General features: G+C 32.8%; 2 protein-coding genes and 2 non-coding genes across 7 annotated transcripts in view; 1 reads left to right on the top strand and 3 right to left on the bottom strand.

Annotated features, from left to right (window-relative positions):
* LOC141448352 (venom carboxylesterase-6-like) overlaps window positions 1–10,067 on the bottom strand; it is a 33,222-nt gene extending 23,155 nt beyond the window's left edge. The window contains exons 1-7 of one of the 4 annotated variants that reach the window (XM_074116693.1): window positions 10,050–10,067; window positions 8,572–8,851; window positions 8,315–8,464; window positions 7,095–7,248; window positions 6,819–7,004; window positions 5,595–5,785; window positions 4,377–4,542 (exon numbers count right to left, since the gene is read on the bottom strand). In XM_074116693.1, the coding sequence (XP_073972794.1) occupies window positions 4,377–4,542; window positions 5,595–5,785; window positions 6,819–7,004; window positions 7,095–7,248; window positions 8,315–8,464; window positions 8,572–8,766 (1,042 nt within the window). In that variant the 5' untranslated portion in view covers window positions 8,767–8,851; window positions 10,050–10,067. Of the gene's footprint in view, window positions 1–4,376; window positions 4,543–5,594; window positions 5,786–6,818; window positions 7,005–7,094; window positions 7,249–8,314; window positions 8,465–8,571; window positions 8,852–9,489; window positions 9,856–10,049 lie in introns of those variants that run through there. The other 3 variants (XM_074116692.1, XM_074116690.1, XM_074116691.1) reach the window with 3 other exon arrangements.
* Window positions 10,068–10,250: 183 nt separating this feature from the next.
* Window positions 10,251–20,809, bottom strand: LOC141448359 (uncharacterized). Its single transcript, XM_074116708.1, has 5 exons — window positions 20,607–20,809; window positions 18,835–19,691; window positions 11,310–11,409; window positions 10,566–10,674; window positions 10,251–10,391 (listed from the first exon to the last, which is right to left on the bottom strand). Coding segments are annotated over exons 2-5 (1,047 nt in total). The 5' UTR covers window positions 19,671–19,691; window positions 20,607–20,809; the 3' UTR covers window positions 10,251–10,389.
* A 572-nt stretch (window positions 20,810–21,381) lies between these two features.
* On the top strand, window positions 21,382–21,543 carry LOC141448376 (U1 spliceosomal RNA). Its single transcript, XR_012454984.1, has one exon. It is a non-coding gene; the product is annotated as a U1 spliceosomal RNA (small nuclear RNA).
* A 519-nt stretch (window positions 21,544–22,062) lies between these two features.
* LOC141448377 (U1 spliceosomal RNA) lies at window positions 22,063–22,224 on the bottom strand. The gene has a single exon (XR_012454985.1). It is a non-coding gene; the product is annotated as a U1 spliceosomal RNA (small nuclear RNA).
* Between the last annotated feature and the right edge of the window lie 145 nt (window positions 22,225–22,369).

Genomic DNA, 22,369 nt, shown 5'->3' with positions numbered 1-22,369 from the left:
ACCGAAACTCCGCCTACATTTCACACCTCAAATCTGCTAATGAGACTACCCAATTCATTTTCCTAAATATTTCCAGGAAAAAAACGAGTTGGATTTTTTTTACTAATTTTTCCCCCATAGGTATTTGATAAACTATCTGATTATACAAAAAAAAAAACAACGTCTTAAAAACACCCAGAACCAAGATTATTCCTGCATGATCTTTCCTCAATCTACTTCTAATGTAATCCAGAATCAATAACGTTCATAATAATATAGATAAATAAACCATACAGATAAAAATACAAACGTACGGTACCACATTTATTTCGCTGGCTAACTCTGCTTTTATTGGTGTAGCTATAACCATGACGACGTCATCAGCTGACCACACCGAAACTCCGCCTACATTTCACACCTCAAATCCGCCAATGAGACTACCCAATTCATTTTCTTAAATATTTCCAGGAAAAAAACGTCTTGGATTTTTTTTACTAATTTTTCCCCCATAGGTATTTGATAAACTATCTGATTATACAAAAAAAAACAACGTCTTAAAAACACCCAGAACCAAAATTATTCCTGCATGATCTTTCCTCATTCTACTTCTATTGTAATCCAGAATCAATAACGTTCATAATAATATAGATAAATCAACCATACAGATAAAAATACCAACGTACGGAACCACATTTATTTCGCTGGCTAACTCTGCTTTTATTGGTGTAGCTATAACCATGACGACGTCATCAGCAGACCACACCGAAACTCCGCCTACATTTCACACCTCAAATCTGCTAATGAGACTACCCAATTCATTTTCCTAAATATTTCCAGGAAAAAAACGACTTGGATTTCTTTTACTAATTTTTCCCCCATAGGTATTTGATAAACTATCTGATTATACAAAAAAAAAACAACGTCTTAAAAACACCCAGAACCAAAATTATTCCTGCATGATCTTTCCTCATTCTACTTCTATTGTAATCCAGAATCAATAACGTTCATAATAATATAGATAAATAAACCATACAGATAAAAATACCAACGTACGGAACCACATTTATTTCGCTGGCTAACTCTGCTTTTATTGGTGTAGCTATAACCATGACGACGTCATCAGCTGACCACACCGAAACTCCGCCTACATTTCACACCTCAAATCCGCCAATGAGACTACCCAATTCATTTTCTTAAATATTTCCAGGAAAAAAACGTCTTGGATTTTTTTTACTAATTTTTCCCCCATTGGTATTTGATAAACTATCTGATTATACAAAAAAACACAAACAACGTCTTAAAAACACCCAGAACCAAGATTATTCCTGCATGATCTTTCCTCATTCTACTTCTAATGTAATCCAGAATCAATAACGTTCATAATAATATAGATAAATCAACCATACAGATAAAAATACCAACGTACGGAACCACATTTATTTCGCTGGCTAACTCTGCTTTTATTGGTGTAGCTATAACCATGACGACGTCATCAGCTGACCACGCCGAAACTCCGCCTACATTTCACACCTCAAATCCGCCAATGAGACTACCCAATTCATTTTCCTAAATATTTCCAGGAAAAAAAGTCTTGGATTTTTTTTACTAATTTTTACCCCATAGGTATTTGATAAACTATCTGATTATACAAAAAAAAAACAACGTCTTAAAAACACCCAGAACCAAGATTATTCCTGCATGATCTTTCCTCATTCTACTTCTAATGTAATCCAGAATCAATAACGTTCATAATAATATAGATAAATCAACCATACAGATAAAAATACCAACGTGCGGAACCACATTTATTTCGCTGGCTAACTCTGCTTTTATTGGTGTAGCTATAACCATGACGACGTCATCAGCTGACCACACAGAAACTCCGCCTACATTTCACACCTCAAATCTGCTAATGAGACTACCCAATTCATTTTCCTAAATATTTCCAGGAAAAAAACGACTTGGATTTTTTTTACTAATTTTTCCCCCATAGGTATTTGATAAACTATCTGATTATACAAAAAAAAAACAACGTCTTAAAAACACCCAGAACCAAGATTATTCCTGCATGATCTTTCCTCATTCTACTTCTAATGTAATCCAGAATCAATAACGTTCATAATAATATAGATAAATCAACCATACAGATAAAAATACCAACGTACGGTACCACATTTATTTCGCTGGCTAACTCTGCTTTTATTGGTGTAGCTATAACCATGACGACGTCATCAGCTGACCACACCGAAACTCCGCCTACATTTCACACCTCAAATCCGCCAATGAGACTACCCAATTCATTTTCCTAAATATTTCCAGGAAAAAAAGTCTTGGATTTTTTTTACTAATTTTTCCCCCATAGGTATTTGATAAACTATCTGATTATACAAAAAAAAAACAACGTCTTAAAAACACCCAGAACCAAAATTATTCCTGCATGATCTTTCCTCATTCTACTTCTATTGTAATCCAGAATCAATAACGTTCATAATAATATAGATAAATAAACCATACAGATGAAAATACCAACGTACGGAACCACATTTATTTCGCTGGCTAACTCTGCTTTTATTGGTGTAGCTATAACCATGACGACGTCATCAGCTGACCACACCGAAACTCCGCCTACATTTCACACCTCAAATCCGCCAATGAGACTACCCAATTCATTTTCCTAAATATTTCCAGGAAAAAAACGTCTGGGATTTTTTTTACTAATTTTTCCCCCATAGTTATTTGATAAACTATCTGATTATACAAAAAAAAAACAACGTCTTAAAAACACCCAGAACCAAGATTATTCCTGCATGATCTTTCCTCATTCTACTTCTATTGTAATCCAGAATCAATAACGTTCATAATGATATAGATAAATCAACCATACAGATAAAAATACCAACGTACGGTACCACATTTATTTCGCTGGCTAACTCTGCTTTTATTGGTGTAGCTATAACTATGACGACGTCATCAGCTGACCACACCGAAACTCCGCCTACATTTCACACCTCAAATCCGCCAATGAGACTACCCAATTCATTTTCCTAAATATTTCCAGGAAAAAAACGTCTTGGATTTTTTTTACTAATTTTTCCCCCATAGGTATTTGATAAACTATCTGATTATACAAAAAAAAAACAACGTCTTAAAAACACCCAGAACCAAGATTATTCCTGCATGATCTTTCCTCATTCTACTTCTATTGTAATCCAGAATCAATAACGTCCATAATAATATAGATAAATAAACCATACAGATAAAAATACCAACGTACGGTACCACATTTATTTCGCTGGCTAACTCTGCTTTTATTGGTGTAGCTATAACCATGACGACGTCATCAGCTGACCACACCGAAACTCCGCCTACATTTCACACCTCAAATCCGCCAATGAGACTACCCAATTCATTTTCCTAAATATTTCCAGGAAAAAAACGTCTTGGATTTTTTTTACTAATTTTTCCCCCATAGGTATTTGATAAACTATCTGATTATACAAAAAAAAAACAACGTCTTAAAAACACCCAGAACCAAGATTATTCCTGCATGATCTTTCCTCATTCTACTTCTAATGTAATCCAGAATCAATAACGTTCATAATAATATAGATAAATAAACCATACAGATAAAAATACCAACGTACGGAACCACATTTATTTCGCTGGCTAACTCTGCTTTTATTGGTGTAGCTATAACCATGACGACGTCATCAGCTGACCACACCGAAACTCCGCCTACATTTCACACCTCAAATCCGCCAATGAGGCTACCCAATTCATTTTCCTAAATATTTCCTGGAAAAAAACGTCTTGGATTTTTTTTACTAATTTTTCCCCCATAGGTATTTGATAAACTATCTGATTATACAAAAAAAAACAACGTCTTAAAAACACCCAGAACCAAGATTATTCCTGCATGATCTTTCCTCATTCTACTTCTATTGTAATCCAGAATCAATAACGTTCATAATAATATAGATAAATCAACCATACAGATAAAAATACCAACGTACGGTACCACATTTATTTCGCTGGCTAACTCTGCTTTTATTGGTGTAGCTATAACCATGACGACGTCATCAGCTGACCACACCGAAACTCCGCCTACATTTCACACCTCAAATCCGCCAATGAGACTACCCAATTCATTTTCCTAAATATTTCCAGGAAAAAAACGACTTGGAATTTTTTTACTAATTTTTCCCCCATAGGTATTTGATAAATTATCTGATTATGCTGGATTGTGAGTTAGTTTTTCTCTTCCTGGGATCTTCTATCAGTTCAGTGTCATATTACAAACAGTGTTTTCTGTATTAAGAGAAGTCTGTCCGAAGTTCGGCCATGCACTGAGCAAAGCTGACAAAACAAAAATATAATAAAGGAAAAAGTTTTGGTACCTGCAGCAGGGTATAAACCTTCTGACGATGTCATGGTAACCAGCCAGGGCACTTCATTTACTTGACCTTTCTTGATCAAGTCAATAGGTGGTTCACTGATGAATGCTAAATCGTGTTTTACTTCAACCACCGGTCCAAAAGGTGCCAAAGGAAGGTAGAGCCAGGGCTAGAAATAAAAAAACACTTTCTGAATTGATTCAAAAGGCAATAAAGTATCACTGTTCGCAAATCTGGTGCAAAGTATTTAGCAGCTAAGAATTCAGCTTCTTCATTCAGCTATAAACGACATAGTCTAACTTAAAGATTAAAATCTTTAAATTGAAAACAATTGATAAAATTAGATGAACTGAGATTCTATAATATTTAAGAATCTCTAATGTCTCACCAGGATTACAAGTTGGAAGAATATCACACTCCACCAAAAGTGGGCCTGCAAGAGATGGTTTTTCGAGTGATTATTCCAAAATGGAATATGTAGTGTCATCTATATTCAAAGTCGTGATCCCCAGTGTAGTTTGTTATCCTAAAAATATGTTCACAACCTGAAAACCCAAGTTATCTTTCCTTTAACAGCCGTCTGCGAGAGACATGTAAGTCTTCTTTTAAAAAATTTAAAAAATCTGGCTAACGGCCACACTTCCAACATCATCTTCAAGAGCTTGTAATGTTTATTGAATGTAAAGATTTAATTAAGACTGCAACTATTTAAGTACTAACTTATACTTGCTGAGAACTACAGATTTCTTGATTATTTTATAAATACACTTTGATGAACGAATCGTACATTCAATTACAAAGTATTGAATGTGAATGCATATGGTGACAAATTGTTCAGTCTGAATTCACTTTTTTATATTATTCAAGACGAAATGACGAACATGCAGACTGCCAATGCTAATTATAGCAAGGCATCTAATAAAATTGTCGCAAACCAGCGTATTTTTTAAATTTATCCCTGCATTTAATAACTTTTCCTCAAATATAATGTTTTTTGAGGTGAAGTATTGTACTAAATTTAATCCTTAAACTTCGAAACTGTCAATCAGAAATGTTCTCTTTATCCAAATTACTCAATTAAGGAGGTTTAGCAAAGAAAACTTGGTTAGAGGGCATCGTGAATTGAGTTGGAGTTAGAGAAATTCAAAAAGGAAATTGGGATGACAAAAGTATTTTGGATTTTGGACATTAGAAATTTAATGAGATTCACCCAATAATTACCATAAACAACTTTGCAGTTTTCACCAATGCCACTCCGTCAACAGCTTTTAAACAGTTTTTCAATTCTACAGAATTTCCAACAGGACAGTTCAACTCAGCTGCAACTTGCTTAGCCTTTTCGTTGGCGTGTTCAGCTTGTGCCCATGGTATTAAAGTGGAGCCACTCATGGAGAAAGCTTTTTGGAATAAACCTATTTGAAAACAGAAAGACGAAAATGTTACACTTTTCTTGAAATTAATAAAATGCAAATTTTTTTATTCTTAAAGTTTCAATTGGCTGGATGTTCAGTTGTTGTGTAAAACTAGAAGACGTGAGTCCCAGTTATTAGTGGTTATACCTAATGCCGTTCGCAGCGCCACCATAAAACACAAGTGGCATGATATTTGATTACCTCTAAATTCACAGAATACTACTCATTTACAAATATGAGTGATTAATGGTAATTTAAGGAGTTAATATGAAATAAAAAATATAACCTATACATCTGGCGTCCGGATAACTAATTTTCTCAAAACAAAGGATACTAGTAACACATTTAATGTATAAGATAGATTACTAAACCATACTTTACTGCAGTGGCACTTTATTCTTCAAAGACTTTTAAATAAAAAAGTTCCTACGTTACAATTTTTAATGGTTAAAGTTTAAAGAAAATGAACAGAGCAATTTTTCTAAAAAAATCCGAAATATGCGGCTAGAAACAAAATTCTCAGTGTATGATACCTAACGCAAGGATCAAGTGAGAGCCTACCGCAATTTATCGATTTTGTGGTGCTCGTTCTTGGCATCCCTGAGCCTACAACAAAAACTAAAGCCAACAAGCGCATATTATACATAGTATATAGTACAGCGTCGAGAGCAGATCTTCCTATGCACTATGCACCCCCATGGAGTATAAAAGTAGCCTTTCAACTAATGAATGTTCTATAGGATGTTGTGAAGTTACTAGATTTGGGAGTATAGGACATATGCTCTCATTAAGGGGCTTGCTCAGACCTGCCTTGGTTCCACAGGTGATAAGAGGTTCTCCATAGAATTCTATGTCTCTTCAGTTTTGGATAGTGTTCTTTTCTATGGAGGTCATTGAAAGCGAAGGGTGATTTAGTTCACAAATTATAGGCCGCCCTTCTCTCCGAAGAGGAAAAACCAAGGTTAAATTGTTTTAACCTTCATCATCTTTTTACTTTCTAACGCCACATTAATAGTAATGAAGACTACCTAACCTTTAGATAATGGTGAGATCATATGATAGTGGACACTAGATGAACCAGCTGAAGTGCCGGCTATGGTCACACTGGCAGGGTTACCACCGAAGAATTCGATGTTCTCGTTCACCCACTGTAGAAGTTTCGATTGATCTTTCAGTCCATTATTGCCAGGTATCACTTCATCTTCCGTACTGAGAAAACCTGTTTTTTTTTTTTTTTGTTCATTGTTAATAAAAAATAAATATATCAGAACAAAAATAGATAATGTGCATAAATGAAATTGATGAATACCTAAGGGTCCGAGTCTGTAATTAAAGGTGACCAATACGATATCTTGATCCAGTAGATATTTCGGTCCGTAGTGGGCATAAGTGAACATGAAGACTCCACCATGGATGTACACAACTACGTCCAACAATTTTTTGCTGCCCTCTTCCTTTGGTAGCTGAAACAAAATATTCTGCTGGAACAGACACTTCTATTCTTAAAGTTCTAACTCATAAATCACTTCGAACATTTGAGTCACATTCAATTCTAACCACCATTATGTAGTTTGTGAAACTATATATTACACTGAAATGTAACTTTTGAAAGAAGTCTGCTCCGATTCCTTACTGAGAACTAAGCTAATATGTATTTTGTCTAGAAAGTTTTCTGTCGACTTCCGGGTAGTATACTGACGTCACAGACTCTTCTGAAGCTGAAGATGCTCCGAGAAAATGCAAAAATGTGCTTAATGTTCAAATAAAACTTATTAATAACTGGTAGGAAAAAACAGAAAACTCTTCGAGAGAATTGGTATTTTCCCAACTGATAGTGTTCGACATTTCACACTCGTAAATACTAGATGAATGTGAAAATAGTAGTACTAGTGAAATAGCACGTTAGAGGGGGACTTCATTTAAACTCTCTACCTACTTTAATCCTGCTTAAATAAAGTTCTGATTAAAATGTTTCAAAACTAATGGATTTTAATGTGAGTTTTAGGCACACAACGTTCAAAGAAAATCGTAAAAAAAATTTTCGAAAAAACACTAAAATACTTAATAATTCATAATAAAATGAAACCTCCACTCAGCACTTTTCTTCAAGTTTGAAGTTTTACTTATGACTGAATACCTTTCATCTCAGATGGATTTCCTTCAAATGGATTTTTTGGGAAAATCTGGAAGGGAAAAAAGTGAAAAATCATAAGGGTCATTTCCAGACATTCTAAAAAATTGGATAATTTGTTTTTTTCAGTAATAAGGCGCTTTTGATTAAGAGAATTTGACTAAAACTTTATTGTTGCGTCTTTTGCACACTTAGTCGAAATATTAAATTTGAAAATTCATGATTTTTCTTCTTTGAATTATACAGATGCGCGAATTATACGAAAAGACCAATTCGTAGAATAAAGTCACACATGCGTTTTTATTAGGTATCAGTACACAGGTATTAAAACTTACTGTTGAATACGCTTAAGGATAGAGAACTTCTTTAAATTCTAACTATTACATGTATATTCATACCTGTGGTGTGTAAATATTGGCATACAGGCAGTCTTCATTACCATAGATACCACTGGATGTTTTGTAAGTAGCTTGGCTGTACTGGAGACAATCTTGTACTACTTCAGTGGCGTTCAGTTCCCCTTCAAATCTTTCTGCATCTTTGGGTGGCTAAGAAAAATCAACCGTAAAACATCTGCATTAACCTGGGCAGATTTGAAATTGGACTGTAAGGTTATATAAGAGGTTAAATGATCAATCAATGATTGGGATTTTACCTCAAATCTATTCTCTCCAACTGGAGGACTGGCATATGGAACTCCAAGAAATGCGGCAATTTTTCGGCCACTAAATGTTGTCTGATATTTACCTCGTACTGTGCCATATTTGTATTTCACTAAAGGTGCTTCACACTTTACATAGTTTATATGTAATAGAATCAACACTGCAAACTGTAATATTGTCGTCCTCATATTGTATTACATTTGAAAAATCTTATAACCATGTAATAAGTACTCCTCACCCGTATGGAAATTTATATTGTTAGATGCAGATGACCTACGAAGATTACAATACAGGTTATATTACTGATTGTACTGGATAACCTAATTAGCGGTTATGAACTACAAGTATAGGCAATCAATTAATCGTAATCAGCACTAATTTAAGATATTCATAATCAAAATTTAGTGGAAAGCCATGATAACTCCTTAATATTGAGAGTATAGCGTAGAATTAAAAAACAATAGTTCAAAATGGCCAAGGAGAAGATGAAGCTGAACAATGTTAACCTACATTGAAGATCTTTGGTAATATTCCAGCTTTTTGGTATTTTTTTTTCTTGTATTTAAGGCGCGTTAACATCTGAAGTTATTGGCGCCCGGAGCTCTTTTCGGTGTTCTCTTGTTACAGACAACACTATCCATTATCACTAGGCAGTGAGATGTAAAAGCTCCCTAGAAAGAGAAAATCTCAGGACCAGCAGCGGATTGATCCATGATCTCCGCGTTGTAATCCTGAAATTGCTAACCTCTCAGCTATCCCTTCCCTGTAGGTTTTTGTGGTACACTGATTTACAATGCTGGAGAAAACTGATGATTTCTGGTAACCGTAACTTAATTTGTGATTACCAAAATAACTAAGGGCCCGTATTTATCTTATCAAAGTTTACATAAATAACTTTGCTTGTAACTTACAACTTATACTGTTGACTTTTAACATTATACAGTTAAAATTTATCACATCACTTAAAACTAAAAGAATAAAGTGAGAACCCTCTCTCGACTTTCTCTTACTAAATATTCTCGAGTTGTTGACTTACAGAAACATTTTAACTCGCCACAAAATGTCCAAAACGTTATTTAATACTAAATTATTCAAATAAAAAACTTAAACATAAATACAAAGTGTTGAAAAAAATTTAGAAGACAGACATTTTCGAAAAAATCTCAAGAACGTGAAAAATTCATTCTGTACTTTTTGGAATTTCATTCGAACTTAGAAATCGATCAAGACGTATAACCACTCTTCATAAAAATAAACCACACACAGTCTTACATTCTGAAATGGTACTTTAGAGGGAATAATGGCTGCCTATAAATCCCTATAAATTTTCTAGAAAAAAATTATTTCCATTTAATAATAATCATTTTCCTTCCTGCACATAGAAGGGCTCACAATAAATGTACCTCTTTGAACATTTCATTTATTGTTACAATCATTTAAATTTAAAGTAGCAATTAATATGGTAGCTTACATTGTTTAAAGAAAACAAAATCAACCAAATTTCTTCATGTATTTGCCTGCCTTAGAAGATTCAGATAAGTGTACGATTTGCTGACAATCTGCAATTATTAACGTTCAAATTCTGACATTAATAATAAAGTTTTTATGGGGGGAGGGGGAAATGAGAATTCTAAGATAATTGCAAATATCTTACCGTACTAAATGTCTCCAAAGATGCGGGCAATTTGTATGTGCTAGAATGAAGTCTGAATGGTTTCTTACAGTTTACCAACATAATATCAATTAATTTTGTAATCTTTTTATCGTAAGTGTACCAATTAGTTTCGTATATAAAGTTAAATACTTTTTCACTCTGAATTAAAAAAAAAATTGGAAATGAACTAGAACACAATATTGTAAGAGGGAGAGACATTTTAATGTAAAAATTTAATAAATTCGGGGCTACCTTAATTACGGTAAACATTCAAGTAAAAGATCAGTTGTAATAATGAGCAATTTTGAAGATAAATACAAAAATAGTACTTACATACCTCAGTTGCAACATCTTCTCCAAACCAGCAGAAATGTAAAACAAATAACAATTCTGACAGTAGGACAATACAGAACTTTAAGAGTTCTTCAGCTGTGTTATTGTACTGAAATTAATTTTTAAAAAGAGAACTATACTATTATTGTCTTAATAAAAAAATCAACAAATGATGTGAAAACTCGTAATATTGTCTCTTTTTACAGCTTACAATATTTACAATATGTTTGAAGTTCACTTGAGAAAACCTTGGCTATTTATTTGAATGAAAAGAGTTTATATGAAAACTACAAAAACGGTTACGATTTCTAGTACAGATCTTTAGCGGTGTGTTTAATTCTTCCTAACCAACGTTTTCTGGTTACAGACAACATAGACTAAGATAGGACAGAGAGCTGTAAGAAGCTCCTAGGATGAGAACAACTAAGGGCCAGCAGCTGGATTCGAACCCTTGATCTCAGAAATTAAGAGATTTAGCTACTGAGCTAATCTAATCTAATATTGTAAGTAGCTAAGTAAAAAAAAAGTAAAAAATTGCTCAAATGTCCAATTTTAACAAAATTGAGTTTTCGTCGGAAATAACTGTGTTCTGAAAAACGAAAGTGTTCTTAAATTCTTTACTGAACTCTTTAGCATTTCTCAAATAGTTTTCTACTTTTTGATTTATTTTATATCAAAAATTTGGGCGAATAATGTATTTCTAATAAATATTAAATAAATGAAAAATCCTTTATTCAAACTTACCGCGGTGATTAGATAGCCAGTAGCAGCAATGATCAAAGAAGCTAATGCGACAATGATTAGAAATGTGGTCCCCAAATATGGTTGTACTTTTTTTATATACCTGGTGATAAAACATTTTGAATAGATTTTAATTTATGTACTTTAATTACTTTCTCTAACATGGCAAGACTATTGTGTCAGGGTCGAATTTTTAGATTTCGTGTTTCGAGATTAAGGGCACTTTGGGAGTGGAGGGATGATTGGACTTTTTCGAAAATTCATTTCAACGTAATTTATAAATTGTTCACCTACTGCATATCAATAAAGTTAAATAGAACTAAAATTCTAAATTTGAAAAAAAGCGGGACCGATATTGAGAATTTCTCGTTTTGTAATTATGTTTAATATCATCACTTACATATTTTTTTGAAAATGTTTGTCCGGAACATCATCCTTGTGTCAAAAGTAGCGTTTTGGTATTGTAATCAGTTTAATGTTGAAGACAATTAACAAATAGTAAAAAGTTCCAAAGAATATACAGTTCAATCGGTTAGAACAGTGGTTCTTAACCGGTGTTCCGCGAATATGGTCTAAGTGTTCGGCGAAATTTCAATTTTAAATGTATTGAAATTTAGAAACTTAGGAAAGATACGAGGGTTGAAAATTTTTTGGGTCATGAAATTCTGTAAAATTATGGCCATTTTATATCTCCCACTGAGAACATCGTATTGGTATGGAATTTTGTTCTCTTGTACTCTTTGTTTTTCTCAATTATAAACTATAGTTATTTTGTGCATAGATCTAAAAAGGTAGAAGATATGAAGGGTTGAAAATTTTTTGGGTCATGAAATTCTGTAAAATTATAGCCGTTCTATATCTCCCACTGTGAACCACGTATTGATATGGAATATTGTTCTCTTATAAACTTTGTTTTTCTCAATTATAAACTATAGTTATTTTGTGCATAGATCTAAAAAGGTAGAAGATATAAAGGGTTGAAAATTTTTTGGGTCATGAAATTCTGTAAAATTATGGCCATTCTATATCTCCCACTTTGTACCACGAATTGATATGGAATTTTGTTCTCTTGTACACTTTGTTTTTCTCAATTATAAACTATAGTTATTTTGTGCACAGATCTATAAATGTAGAAGATATAAAGGGTTGAAAATTTTTTGGGTCATGAAATTCTGTAAAATTATGGCCGTTCTATATCTCCCACTGTGAACCACGTATTGGTATGGAATTTTGTTCTCTTACACTCTTTGTTTATCTCAATTATAAACTATAGTTATTTTGTGCACAGATCTGAAAAGGTAAAAGATACAAAGGGTTGATAATTTTTTGGGTCATGAAATTCTGTAAAATTATGGCCATTCTATATCTCCTACTGTGAACCACGTATTGGTATGGAATTTTGTTCTCTTATACACTTTGTTTTTCTCAATTATAAACTATAGTTATTTAGTGCACAGATCTAAAAAGGTAGAAGATATAAAGGGTTGAAAATTTTTTGGGTCATGAAATTCTGTAAAATTATGGCCGTTCTATATCTCCCACTGTGAACCACGTATTGATATGGAATTTTGTTCTCTTGTACACTTTGTTTTTCTCAATTATAAACTATAGTTATTTTGTGCATAGATCTATAAATGTAGAAGATATAAAAGGTTGAAAATTTTTTGGGTCATGAAATTCTGTAAAATTATGGCCGCTCTATATCTCCCACTGTGAACCACGTATTGGTATGGAATTTTGTTCTCTTGTACACTTTGTTTTTCTCAATTATAAACTATAGTTATTTTGTGCATAGATCTAAAAAGGAAGAAGATAAAAAGGGTTGAAAATTTTTTGGGTCATGAAATTCTGTAAAATTAAGGCCGTTCTATATCTCCCACTGTGAACCACGTATTGATATGGAATTTTGTTCTCATATACACATTGTTTTTCTCAATTATAAACTATAATTATTTTGTGCGCAGATCTATAAATGTAGAAGATATAAAAGGTTGAAAAATTTTTGGGTCATGAAATTCTGTAAAATTATGGCCGCTCTATATCTCCCACTGTGAACCACGTATAGGTGTGGAATTTTGTTCTCTTACACTCTTTGTTTTTTCTCAATTATAAACTATAGTTATTTTGTGCAAAGATCTGAAAAGGTAAAAGATATAAAGGGTTGATAATTTTTTGGGTCATGAAATTCTGTAAAATTATGGCCATTCTATATCTCCTACTGTGAACCACGTATTGGTATGGAATTTTGTTCTCTTATACACTTTGTTTTTCTCAATTATAAACTATAGTTATTTTGTGCACAGATCTAAAAAGGTAGAAGATATAAAGGGTTGAAAATTTTTTGGGTCATGAAATTCTGTAAAATTATGGCCGTTCTATATCTCCCACTGTGAACCACGTATTGATATGGAATTTTGTTCTCTTGTACACTTTGTTTTTCTCAATTATAAACTATAGTTATTTTGTGCAGAGATCTATAAATGTAGAAGATATAAAAGGTTGAAAATTTTTTGGGTCATGAAATTCTGTAAAATTATGGCCGTTCTATATCTCCCACTGTGAACCACGTATTGATATGGAATTTTGTTCTCTTATAGACATTGTTTTTCTCAATTATAAACTATAATATTTTGTGCACAGATCTATAAATGTAGAAGATATAAAAGGTTGAAAATTTTTTAGGTCATGAAATTCTGTAAAATTATGGCCGCTCTATATCTCCCACTGTGAACCACGTATTGGTATGGAATTTTGTTCTCTTGTACACTTTGTTTTTCTCAATTATAAACTATAGTTATTTTCTGCATAGATCTATAAATGTAGAAGATATAAAAGGTTGAAAATTTTTTGGGTCATGAAATTCTGTAAAATTATGGCCGCTCTATATCTCCCTCTGTGAACCACGTATAGGTGTGGAATTTTGTTCTCTTACACACTTTGTTTTTCTCAATTATAAACTATAGTTATTTTGTGCATAGATCTATAAATGTAGAAGATATAAAAGGTTGAAAATTTTTTGGGTCATGAAATTCTGTAAAATTATGGCCGCTCTATATCTCCCACTGAGAACCACGTATTGGTATGGAATTTTGTTCTCATGTACACTTTGTTTTTCTCAATTATAAACTATAGTTATTTTGTGCATAGATCTAAAAAGGTAGAAGATATAAAGGGTTGAAAATTTTTTGGGTCATGAAATTCTGTAAAATTAAGGCCTTTCTATATCTCCCACTGTGAACCACGTATTGATATGGAATTTTGTTCTCTTATACACATTGTTTTTCTCAATTATAAACTATAATTATTTTGTGCACAGATCTATAAATGTAGAAGATATAAAAGGTTGAAAAATTTTTGGGTCATGAAATTCTGTAAAATTATGGCCGCTCTATATCTCCCACTGTGAACCACGTATTGGTATGGAATTTTGTTCTCTTATACACTTTGTTTTTCTCAATTATAAACTATAATATTTTGTGCACAGATCTATAAATGTAGAAGATATAAAAGGTTGAAAATTTTTTGGGTCATGAAATTCTGTAAAATTATGGCCGCTCTATATCTCCCACTGAGAACCACGTATTGGTATGGAATTTTGTTCTCTTGTACACTTTGTTTTTCTCAATTATAAACTATAGTTATTTTGTGCATAGATCTAAAAAGGTAGAAGATATAAAGGGTTGAAAATTTTTTGGGTCATGAAATTCTGTAAAATTAAGGCCTTTCTATATCTCCCACTGTGAACCACGTATTGATATGGAATTTTGTTCTCATATACACATTGTTTTTCTCAATTATAAACTATAATTATTTTGTGCGCAGATCTATAAATGTAGAAGATATAAAAGGTTGAAAAATTTTTGGGTCATGAAATTCTGTAAAATTATGGCAGCTCTATATCTCCCACTGTGAACCACGTATAGGTGAGGTGTGGAATTTTGTTCTCTTACACACTTTGTTTTTCTCAATTATAAACTATAGTTATTTTGTGCACAGATCTATAAATGTAGAAGATATAATAGGTTGAAAATTTTTTGGGTCATGAAATTCTGTAAAATTGTGGCCGCTCTATATCTCCCACTGTGAACCACGTATTGGTATGGAATTTTGTTCTCTTGTACACTTTGTTTTTCTCAATTATAAACTATAGTTATTTTGTGCACAGATCTATAAATGTAGAAGATATAAATGGTTGAAAATTTGTTGGGTCATGAAATTCTGTAAAATTATGGCCGTTCTATATCTCCCACTGTGAACCACGTATTGGTATGGAATTTTGTTCTCTTACACTCTTTGTTTTTTCTCAATTATAAACTATAGTTATTTTGTGCAAAGATCTGAAAAGGTAAAAGATATAAAGGGTTGATAATTTTTTGGGTCATGAAATTCTGTAAAATTATGGCCATTCTATATCTCCTACTGTGAACCACGTATTGGTATGGAATTTTGTTCTCTTATACACTTTGTTTTTCTCAATTATAAACTATAGTTATTTTGTGCACAGATCTAAAAAGGTAGAAGATATAAAGGGTTGAAAATTTTTTGGGTCATGAAATTCTGTAAAATTATGGCCGTTCTATATCTCCCACTGTGAACCACGTATTGATATGGAATTTTGTTCTCTTGTACACTTTGTTTTTCTCAATTATAAACTATAGTTATTTTGTGCAGAGATCTATAAATGTAGAAGATATAAAAGGTTGAAAATTTTTTGGGTCATGAAATTCTGTAAAATTATGGCCGTTCTATATCTCCCACTGTGAACCACGTATTGATATGGAATTTTGTTCTCTTATAGACATTGTTTTTCTCAATTATAAACTATAATATTTTGTGCACAGATCTATAAATGTAGAAGATATAAAAGGTTGAAAATTTTTTGGGTCATGAAATTCTGTAAAATTATGGCCGCTCTGTATCTCCCACTGAGAACCACGTATTGGTATGGAATTTTGTTCTCTTGTACACTTTGTTTTTCTCAATTATAAACTATAGTTATTTTGTGCATAGATCTAAAAAGGTAGAAGATATAAAAGGTTGAAAAATTTTTGGGTCATGAAATTCTGTAAAATTATGGCCGTTCTATATCTCCCAATGTGAACCACGTATTGGTATGGAATTTTGTTCTCTTACACTCTTTGTTTTTCTCAATTATAAACTATAGTTATTTTGTGCACAGATCTGAAAAGGTAGAAGATATAAAGGGTTGATAATTTTTTGGGTCATGAAATTCTGTAAAATTATGGCCATTCTATATCTCCCACTGTGAACCACGTATTGGTATGGAATTTTGTTCTCTTATACACTTTGTTTTTCTCAATTATAAACTATAGTTATTTTGTGCACAGATCTAAAAAGGTAGAAGATATAAAGGGTTGAAAATTTTTTGGGTCATGAAATTCTGTAAAATTACGGCCGTTCTATATCTCCCACTGTGAACCACGTATTGATATGGAATTTTGTTCTCTTGTACACTTTGTTTTTCTCAATTATAAACTATATTTTGTGCACAGATCTATAAATGTAGAAGACATAAAGCAGTGGTTCTTAACCGGTGTTCCGTGAATATGGTCCAAGTGTTTTGCGAAATTTCAATTTTAAATGTATTGAAATTTAGAAACTTAGGAAAGATACGAAAACAAAAAATTGTTCCTTTTTTTTTTTAATTTAATTTTGTGTTCTTGCTAAATACCGAATTTCAAATTATTTAATGTTAGTGTTTCGCGAGAAAAATATATACACTGGGCCAAAAAAGTCTGTGAACACTAACCTAAATTTTATTACTTTTATTATTATCTTATTAGAAACTTCTTTTATTTTCAAATGAAATATACTATTCGATAGACAGAAACCAGAGTTTTTCATTTTATATTCAATCTTTTATTTTTGTTCAGCAGGAATATCACAATTAAATGTTTAACAAAACAACACCCCAAACGAATGCAAAAAAAGTCTGTGAACAGCTGTATAAATATGTAAAAACATTAAGATAACAAACAGAAAAACGATTGAATAAAGTTTCAAAGTTCTCTATTGTATTGTAGAAACCACTACAGTCAGTTTTGTGAATAAATAATCTAATTAGTACATATTTAACCACTAATATGGAAGTTCCCAGACCAATTCGAGAACTTATTGTGACGTTGCGAAATGAAAGAAAAAGTATTCGAGAAATAGGGAAGATAGTTCAAAAAAACCCTTCAACGGTGCATAATATAATTAAAAAGTACGGAAATGTGATTAGTAGGCCACGCAGTGGACGGCCACCAAAACTTAATTCCTTTCATAAACGGCAAATTCTGAAGTCTGTTCGAGAAGAACCCAGGACAAGCGCTCAAAAAATCAGTCAAGAATTATCAAGTGGTTATGTGTAAGCGTAACACCACAGACAATTAGAAATAAATTACATGAATACGATTATTGCGGTCGAGTCCCGAGGAAAAAACCTTTAATCCTTTAAACCTATAAATAGTAACCGCCGATTGGATTTCGCGAAAGAATATGTTTCTAAGCTTTCTAGTTTCTGGGAAACCGTAATCTTTTCAGATGAGTCGAAATTCAATGTATGTGGGTCTGATTGACGACAAAAAGTGTGGCGAAAAAGAAATGAAGCTATGAAAATGAAAAATATGAAGCCTACTTTTAAGCATGGGGGAGGCAACATTCTGGTGTGGGGTGCATGAGTGCTAAAGGAGTGGGCAAGTTAGATCTAATTAATGGTATGATGGACCAATATGTGTATGTGGATATATTAAGACGCAATTTAAAAGAAAATTCAAAAAAATTAGGGTTGGAGGGAACGTTTGTCTTCCAACAAGACAATGACCCGAAACATACCGCACTAAAAACTCGGGAATGGCTTTTAAATAATACACTCTGGCGCCTAAACACCCCTCCACAATTGCCAGACCTTAACCCAATAGAACATTTGTGGGATGAAATCAGCCGCGAAATAAATAAACGAGGAATAAGAAACCGTGAACAACTAAAAAACGCTATTTTAGAAGAGTGGGATAAAATTCCAACATTGACGACCACAAAATTATTAGGATCGATGAAAGCTCGCTTGTTGGAAGTGATTAGGAACATAGGAGGTCCTACAAGTTTTTAAAATTTATAATTCACGTACAATGTGTAAGAATGATTTATTTCTGCAAAGTGTTCACAGACTTTTTTTGCATTCGTTTGGGGTATTGTTTTGTTAAACATTTAATTGTGATATTCCTGTTGAACAAAAATAAAAGATTGAATATAAAATGAAAAATTCTGGTTTCTCTCTATCGAATAGTATATTTCATTTGAAAATAAAAGAAGTTTCTAATAAGATAATAATAAAAGTAATAAAATTTAGGTTAGTGTTCACAGACTTTTTTGGCCCAGTGTACATATAATTGTGTTAACAGGTTAAGAACCACTGGGTTAGAAGGTAGGGAATGGCCTGAAGGGCGAATCGTACCCAAAACGTAGAAAAGTATACAGAATTGAAAATTATTTTGGGGGGAATAATATAAAAACCAAATCGGCTAACCTGTTCAATTGTTGATGGTGCTTGATTGTTTCTTTCAGACAGAGGTAAATACAATTTTTAAACAGTATATTTTCATTTAACTTTGCTTCTTCATTATTTTCGACTTGATTGGTGAGTATTTTCATTTTTTTAATGGCTCTACTTTCTAAATTTTGCAGTGAGTAGTTTAACAGTTGGAACTGAACTCTGATCTGTACCATGGTACTTATGTATACTTCGTCAATAGATAGTATAAGTACAATTATACAGTACATGCAGATTAAATTTATGAAAATAGCTACGGTAAAACCCATAATATCATCCGTATTGAATGGCATGTAAAGTGGTATTGGTAATAGTTTATTGATTGGTCGATTATTTTCTACACTCGGACTGATTAGCTCTTTCAGTGGGACGAAGAGCAAATAGGACAGACCTGAAAATATGATGTAAATAGTAAATACTTTTGTCATAAATGTTATCTCTTGCACACCCTTCAATTTGATTTCTTCTTGTTCTTTGGCTATTTCTTCTGGGTAGATAAATATCCCGTTATCAATGAGTTCGGATGCTTCGTCAAGATCCTTTATGTGGTAAAGAGCGTTCGCCAGGCCGAATGTTATGATCAATAATGAGACAATAAATTGAATTGCTTCCAGGATCATAGAAACATTGTTTACTGACATTACAATGGTAAAAATGGCCAATATAATTTGGCCTATCAGCGACATAAGCAGCAGTATTAGATAAAGTATGTTCAGCTGTTTGAGCATTGGTTTGTTTACTATTTTAACGCCAGTTAGTATCATCAGAACCTTTCTGGTTTCTTGGAAGTTATACATCATTTTTCCTTCCATTTTTTCAGCTTATATTAGAAGCTAAAAAATAAAAATAAAGTATTAAAAGTTGCTGAAAAAAAACTCATTGTTTTGTGTGTAAGATCCAGTTAAATTTCATAAATAAGTTACAAGAAATTTCATGCGGTTGTTGCAATATGTTCTCAAATTTCAAAATTCTTTTTCTAATTGTTTATATGTAAACTGTTTGTAGAACCAAACATTGCGATGACGCATTAGAACAACTGTAAATAGTCTGCAGTCCAAATCGTATTGTGGACGTCCTCTGGTAATACCTAAACAAAATTTCAACTTTATGCGTAGAGTCACGGTGAATAAAAATACAAATGGCCTGATTTGTAAGACCTCTTTAATTAACTTTAACCTGAAAACGGAGATTCCTGATGAAATATAAAAATGGAAAATCTAAACAATCAGAAAATCTGAAAGCACTGAAGCAGTGTTTCCAATTTAGTCAAATTTTGATCGAAACTCCGATGAAAAAAAAAAGAAAAAGAATTTTGAAAAGATTGATATGGAGTTGAAGATTGTAAAGAAGGAGATGATTGGATGGCGTAAGCGAAATCAACGTGACCTTAGCTACCAATAGCTAGCTACCTACAGTGTCCGGGTTTGTGCACAGAATGTGGGTGTCTTAAAAGTGTTCAATTGGGTAATAAATGGGTTTCTATGATTGAGGTTGAGTTTGCCTTCGTTAAATCCAACTAATTGCCAATATGTACTATCCCTGCAGGCTTTGTTTGTACTTCAGGTAAGTTAGTATGGGACGCCAGTGTAAGTTAAGTTTGTGCTTTTAGGCTAGGATATCCGCACGGCGCCAAGGATCCCTGAAGTCCATTCCCTTTTGAACTTAAAGAAAACTTAGGTGTAACGTTAGATTTCATTAAATTTTGTTTACAGTGTTATTTAATTTCTAAATTATAAAATATTACTTACATGTAAAGTAAATAAATTTTAATTTTTCTGTTAGAAAGCTAGATCAAACAAATTTAAAAAGAAATTCAAAAACTCTCAAATTATAAAGGTCTGTTGTATAAAACTAGCTGGTTTAAATAGCTTAATCGTGAAAATATCCGCTCTGAATAAATTCTTATATACACCTAGCGAGTTATAACTAAATCATAACTACAGTCCAGAACAAGTTAGAAAAGTATGGAAGCTATAATTTGCAAAGTTGACACTTGTATAAAGTTGTTTTCAAAACTTTTTGGGCGTTAGTCAATTATTGTCAGAGATCGATATCATTAACTTATTTTATTAAGAGGATTTTTTTTTTATGCCAAATTTTCAGAATTGAGTATTTATAGTTAAACTTAAGTTTTGAAATTCACTGAGTACGAGAAAATTAGATTAAAAATTCATACAGAATTTTAATTTTCAAAAGCAATTGAAGAAATTTATTTATACGAAGCAAGGCTATTCAAGTTGATTTTGCCAGGTGAAATGTTGGTGTGCGACTGCAGCGCTCTCTTGTAGCAATGGCAACAGTAAATTCTTCAACATGAATTATTTAATAAAACAATAGTAATTTTTCATTTTCCTCCCAATAGAATTTTTTAAATGATGTTAAAGCAATTATTGCCATCATTATTCTACGATTGCAAGCCTAAGTGCTCTCTCATAATTACAAAATAGTTGAGAGAGTATGTTGACTATCGACAGAATGCACTCAGTACTGTGCTACAAGTGTCAGCTCTAACCAAAAGGAAGCATACTTACCTGGCGTCGAGGTTACCATGATCATTAAGGTGGTTCCTCCAGGGCGAGGCTTCACCATTGCACCGCGGTGAGGTTGACTCCTGTGAATGTCCCAAATGCGGATATCTCGGGCGCATAATTTTTGGTAGTGAGGACTGCGTTCGCGCTGTCCTCTTTATAATATAAAGATTAATAATGATTTAGCTTCAGGTCTGGGTTATGAGAATCCTATTGATTAACGAATGTACGTTATTATTAAAGTATTGATTAGGAAAAACAGGTAATCTGCATGACGAAAAATATCATCAATCCATAACAGACTATAAAGTGCCAGCCATGACGTTCTTGGCATCTCATCCGCGAGAGTAGAATGACATGTTTTTAGGTTTACTGAGCGAAGGATTTTCTAGTTGTATTGGGATTTATTAATTTGCACTTGATGTAAGGATACATTCACTTACGCCGATTGGTAAAAATATCTGATAAAGATTCTAAACTGGGCCGTTTAAATGGATGTATGTTAACAACTAACTTTAACCATGATAGACACGAATCTGCGCTTGTAGCGAATTGATGAGGTACTCGTATTTATATGAACTAGAATGGTAATTAAATATTCAATTATAAGCATTTTCACGTCATTTATTTTATAATTGTTACAGTTTTAGATCCTGTTTACTTGAATTTGTTTGATAAAGGACAGCGCGAACGCAGTCCCTACTACCAAAAATAATGCGTACGAGATATCCACATTTGGGACATTCACAGGAGTCAACCTCACCGTGGTGCAATGGTGAAGCCTCATCCTGGAGGAACCACCTGACTGATCATGGTGACCTCTACGCCAGGTAAGTATGCTCTCAGTCGGTTAAAGCTAAGTCTTATAGTTCAATACTTAGTGCAGCCAGTTGACAGTCAACTTCCTTCATGAAGTTGTTTCTAATCAGAAGAGAGTTATTTAGCTTGCAATAAATGACCTGCATGGGAATTTAAATCTTTAT

The sequence above is a fragment of the Rhodnius prolixus genome, unplaced genomic scaffold (assembly GCF_049639745.1).
Source record: "Rhodnius prolixus isolate KJV_2025 unplaced genomic scaffold, Rpr scaffold_19, whole genome shotgun sequence".
Lineage (NCBI taxonomy): Eukaryota > Metazoa > Arthropoda > Insecta > Hemiptera > Reduviidae > Rhodnius > Rhodnius prolixus.
Note: the sequence above shows the minus strand (reverse complement) of the source record. Positions and strands in the feature narration are given on the sequence as shown.

Bases quoted from the DNA above. Each gene is read 5' to 3' on its own strand.
- LOC141448359 (XM_074116708.1), bottom strand. From the start codon at position 19,670: ATGGAAGGAAAAATGATGTATAACTTCCAAGAAACCAGAAAGGTTCTG. The intron at 11,410-18,834 runs GTTAGCCGATTT...TTTTATCACCAG, and splicing joins CACCATCAACAATTGAACAG to GTATATAAAAAAAGTACAAC. The intron at 10,675-11,309 runs GTAAGTTTGAAT...AATTAATTTCAG, and splicing joins CTGGCTATCTAATCACCGCG to TACAATAACACAGCTGAAGA.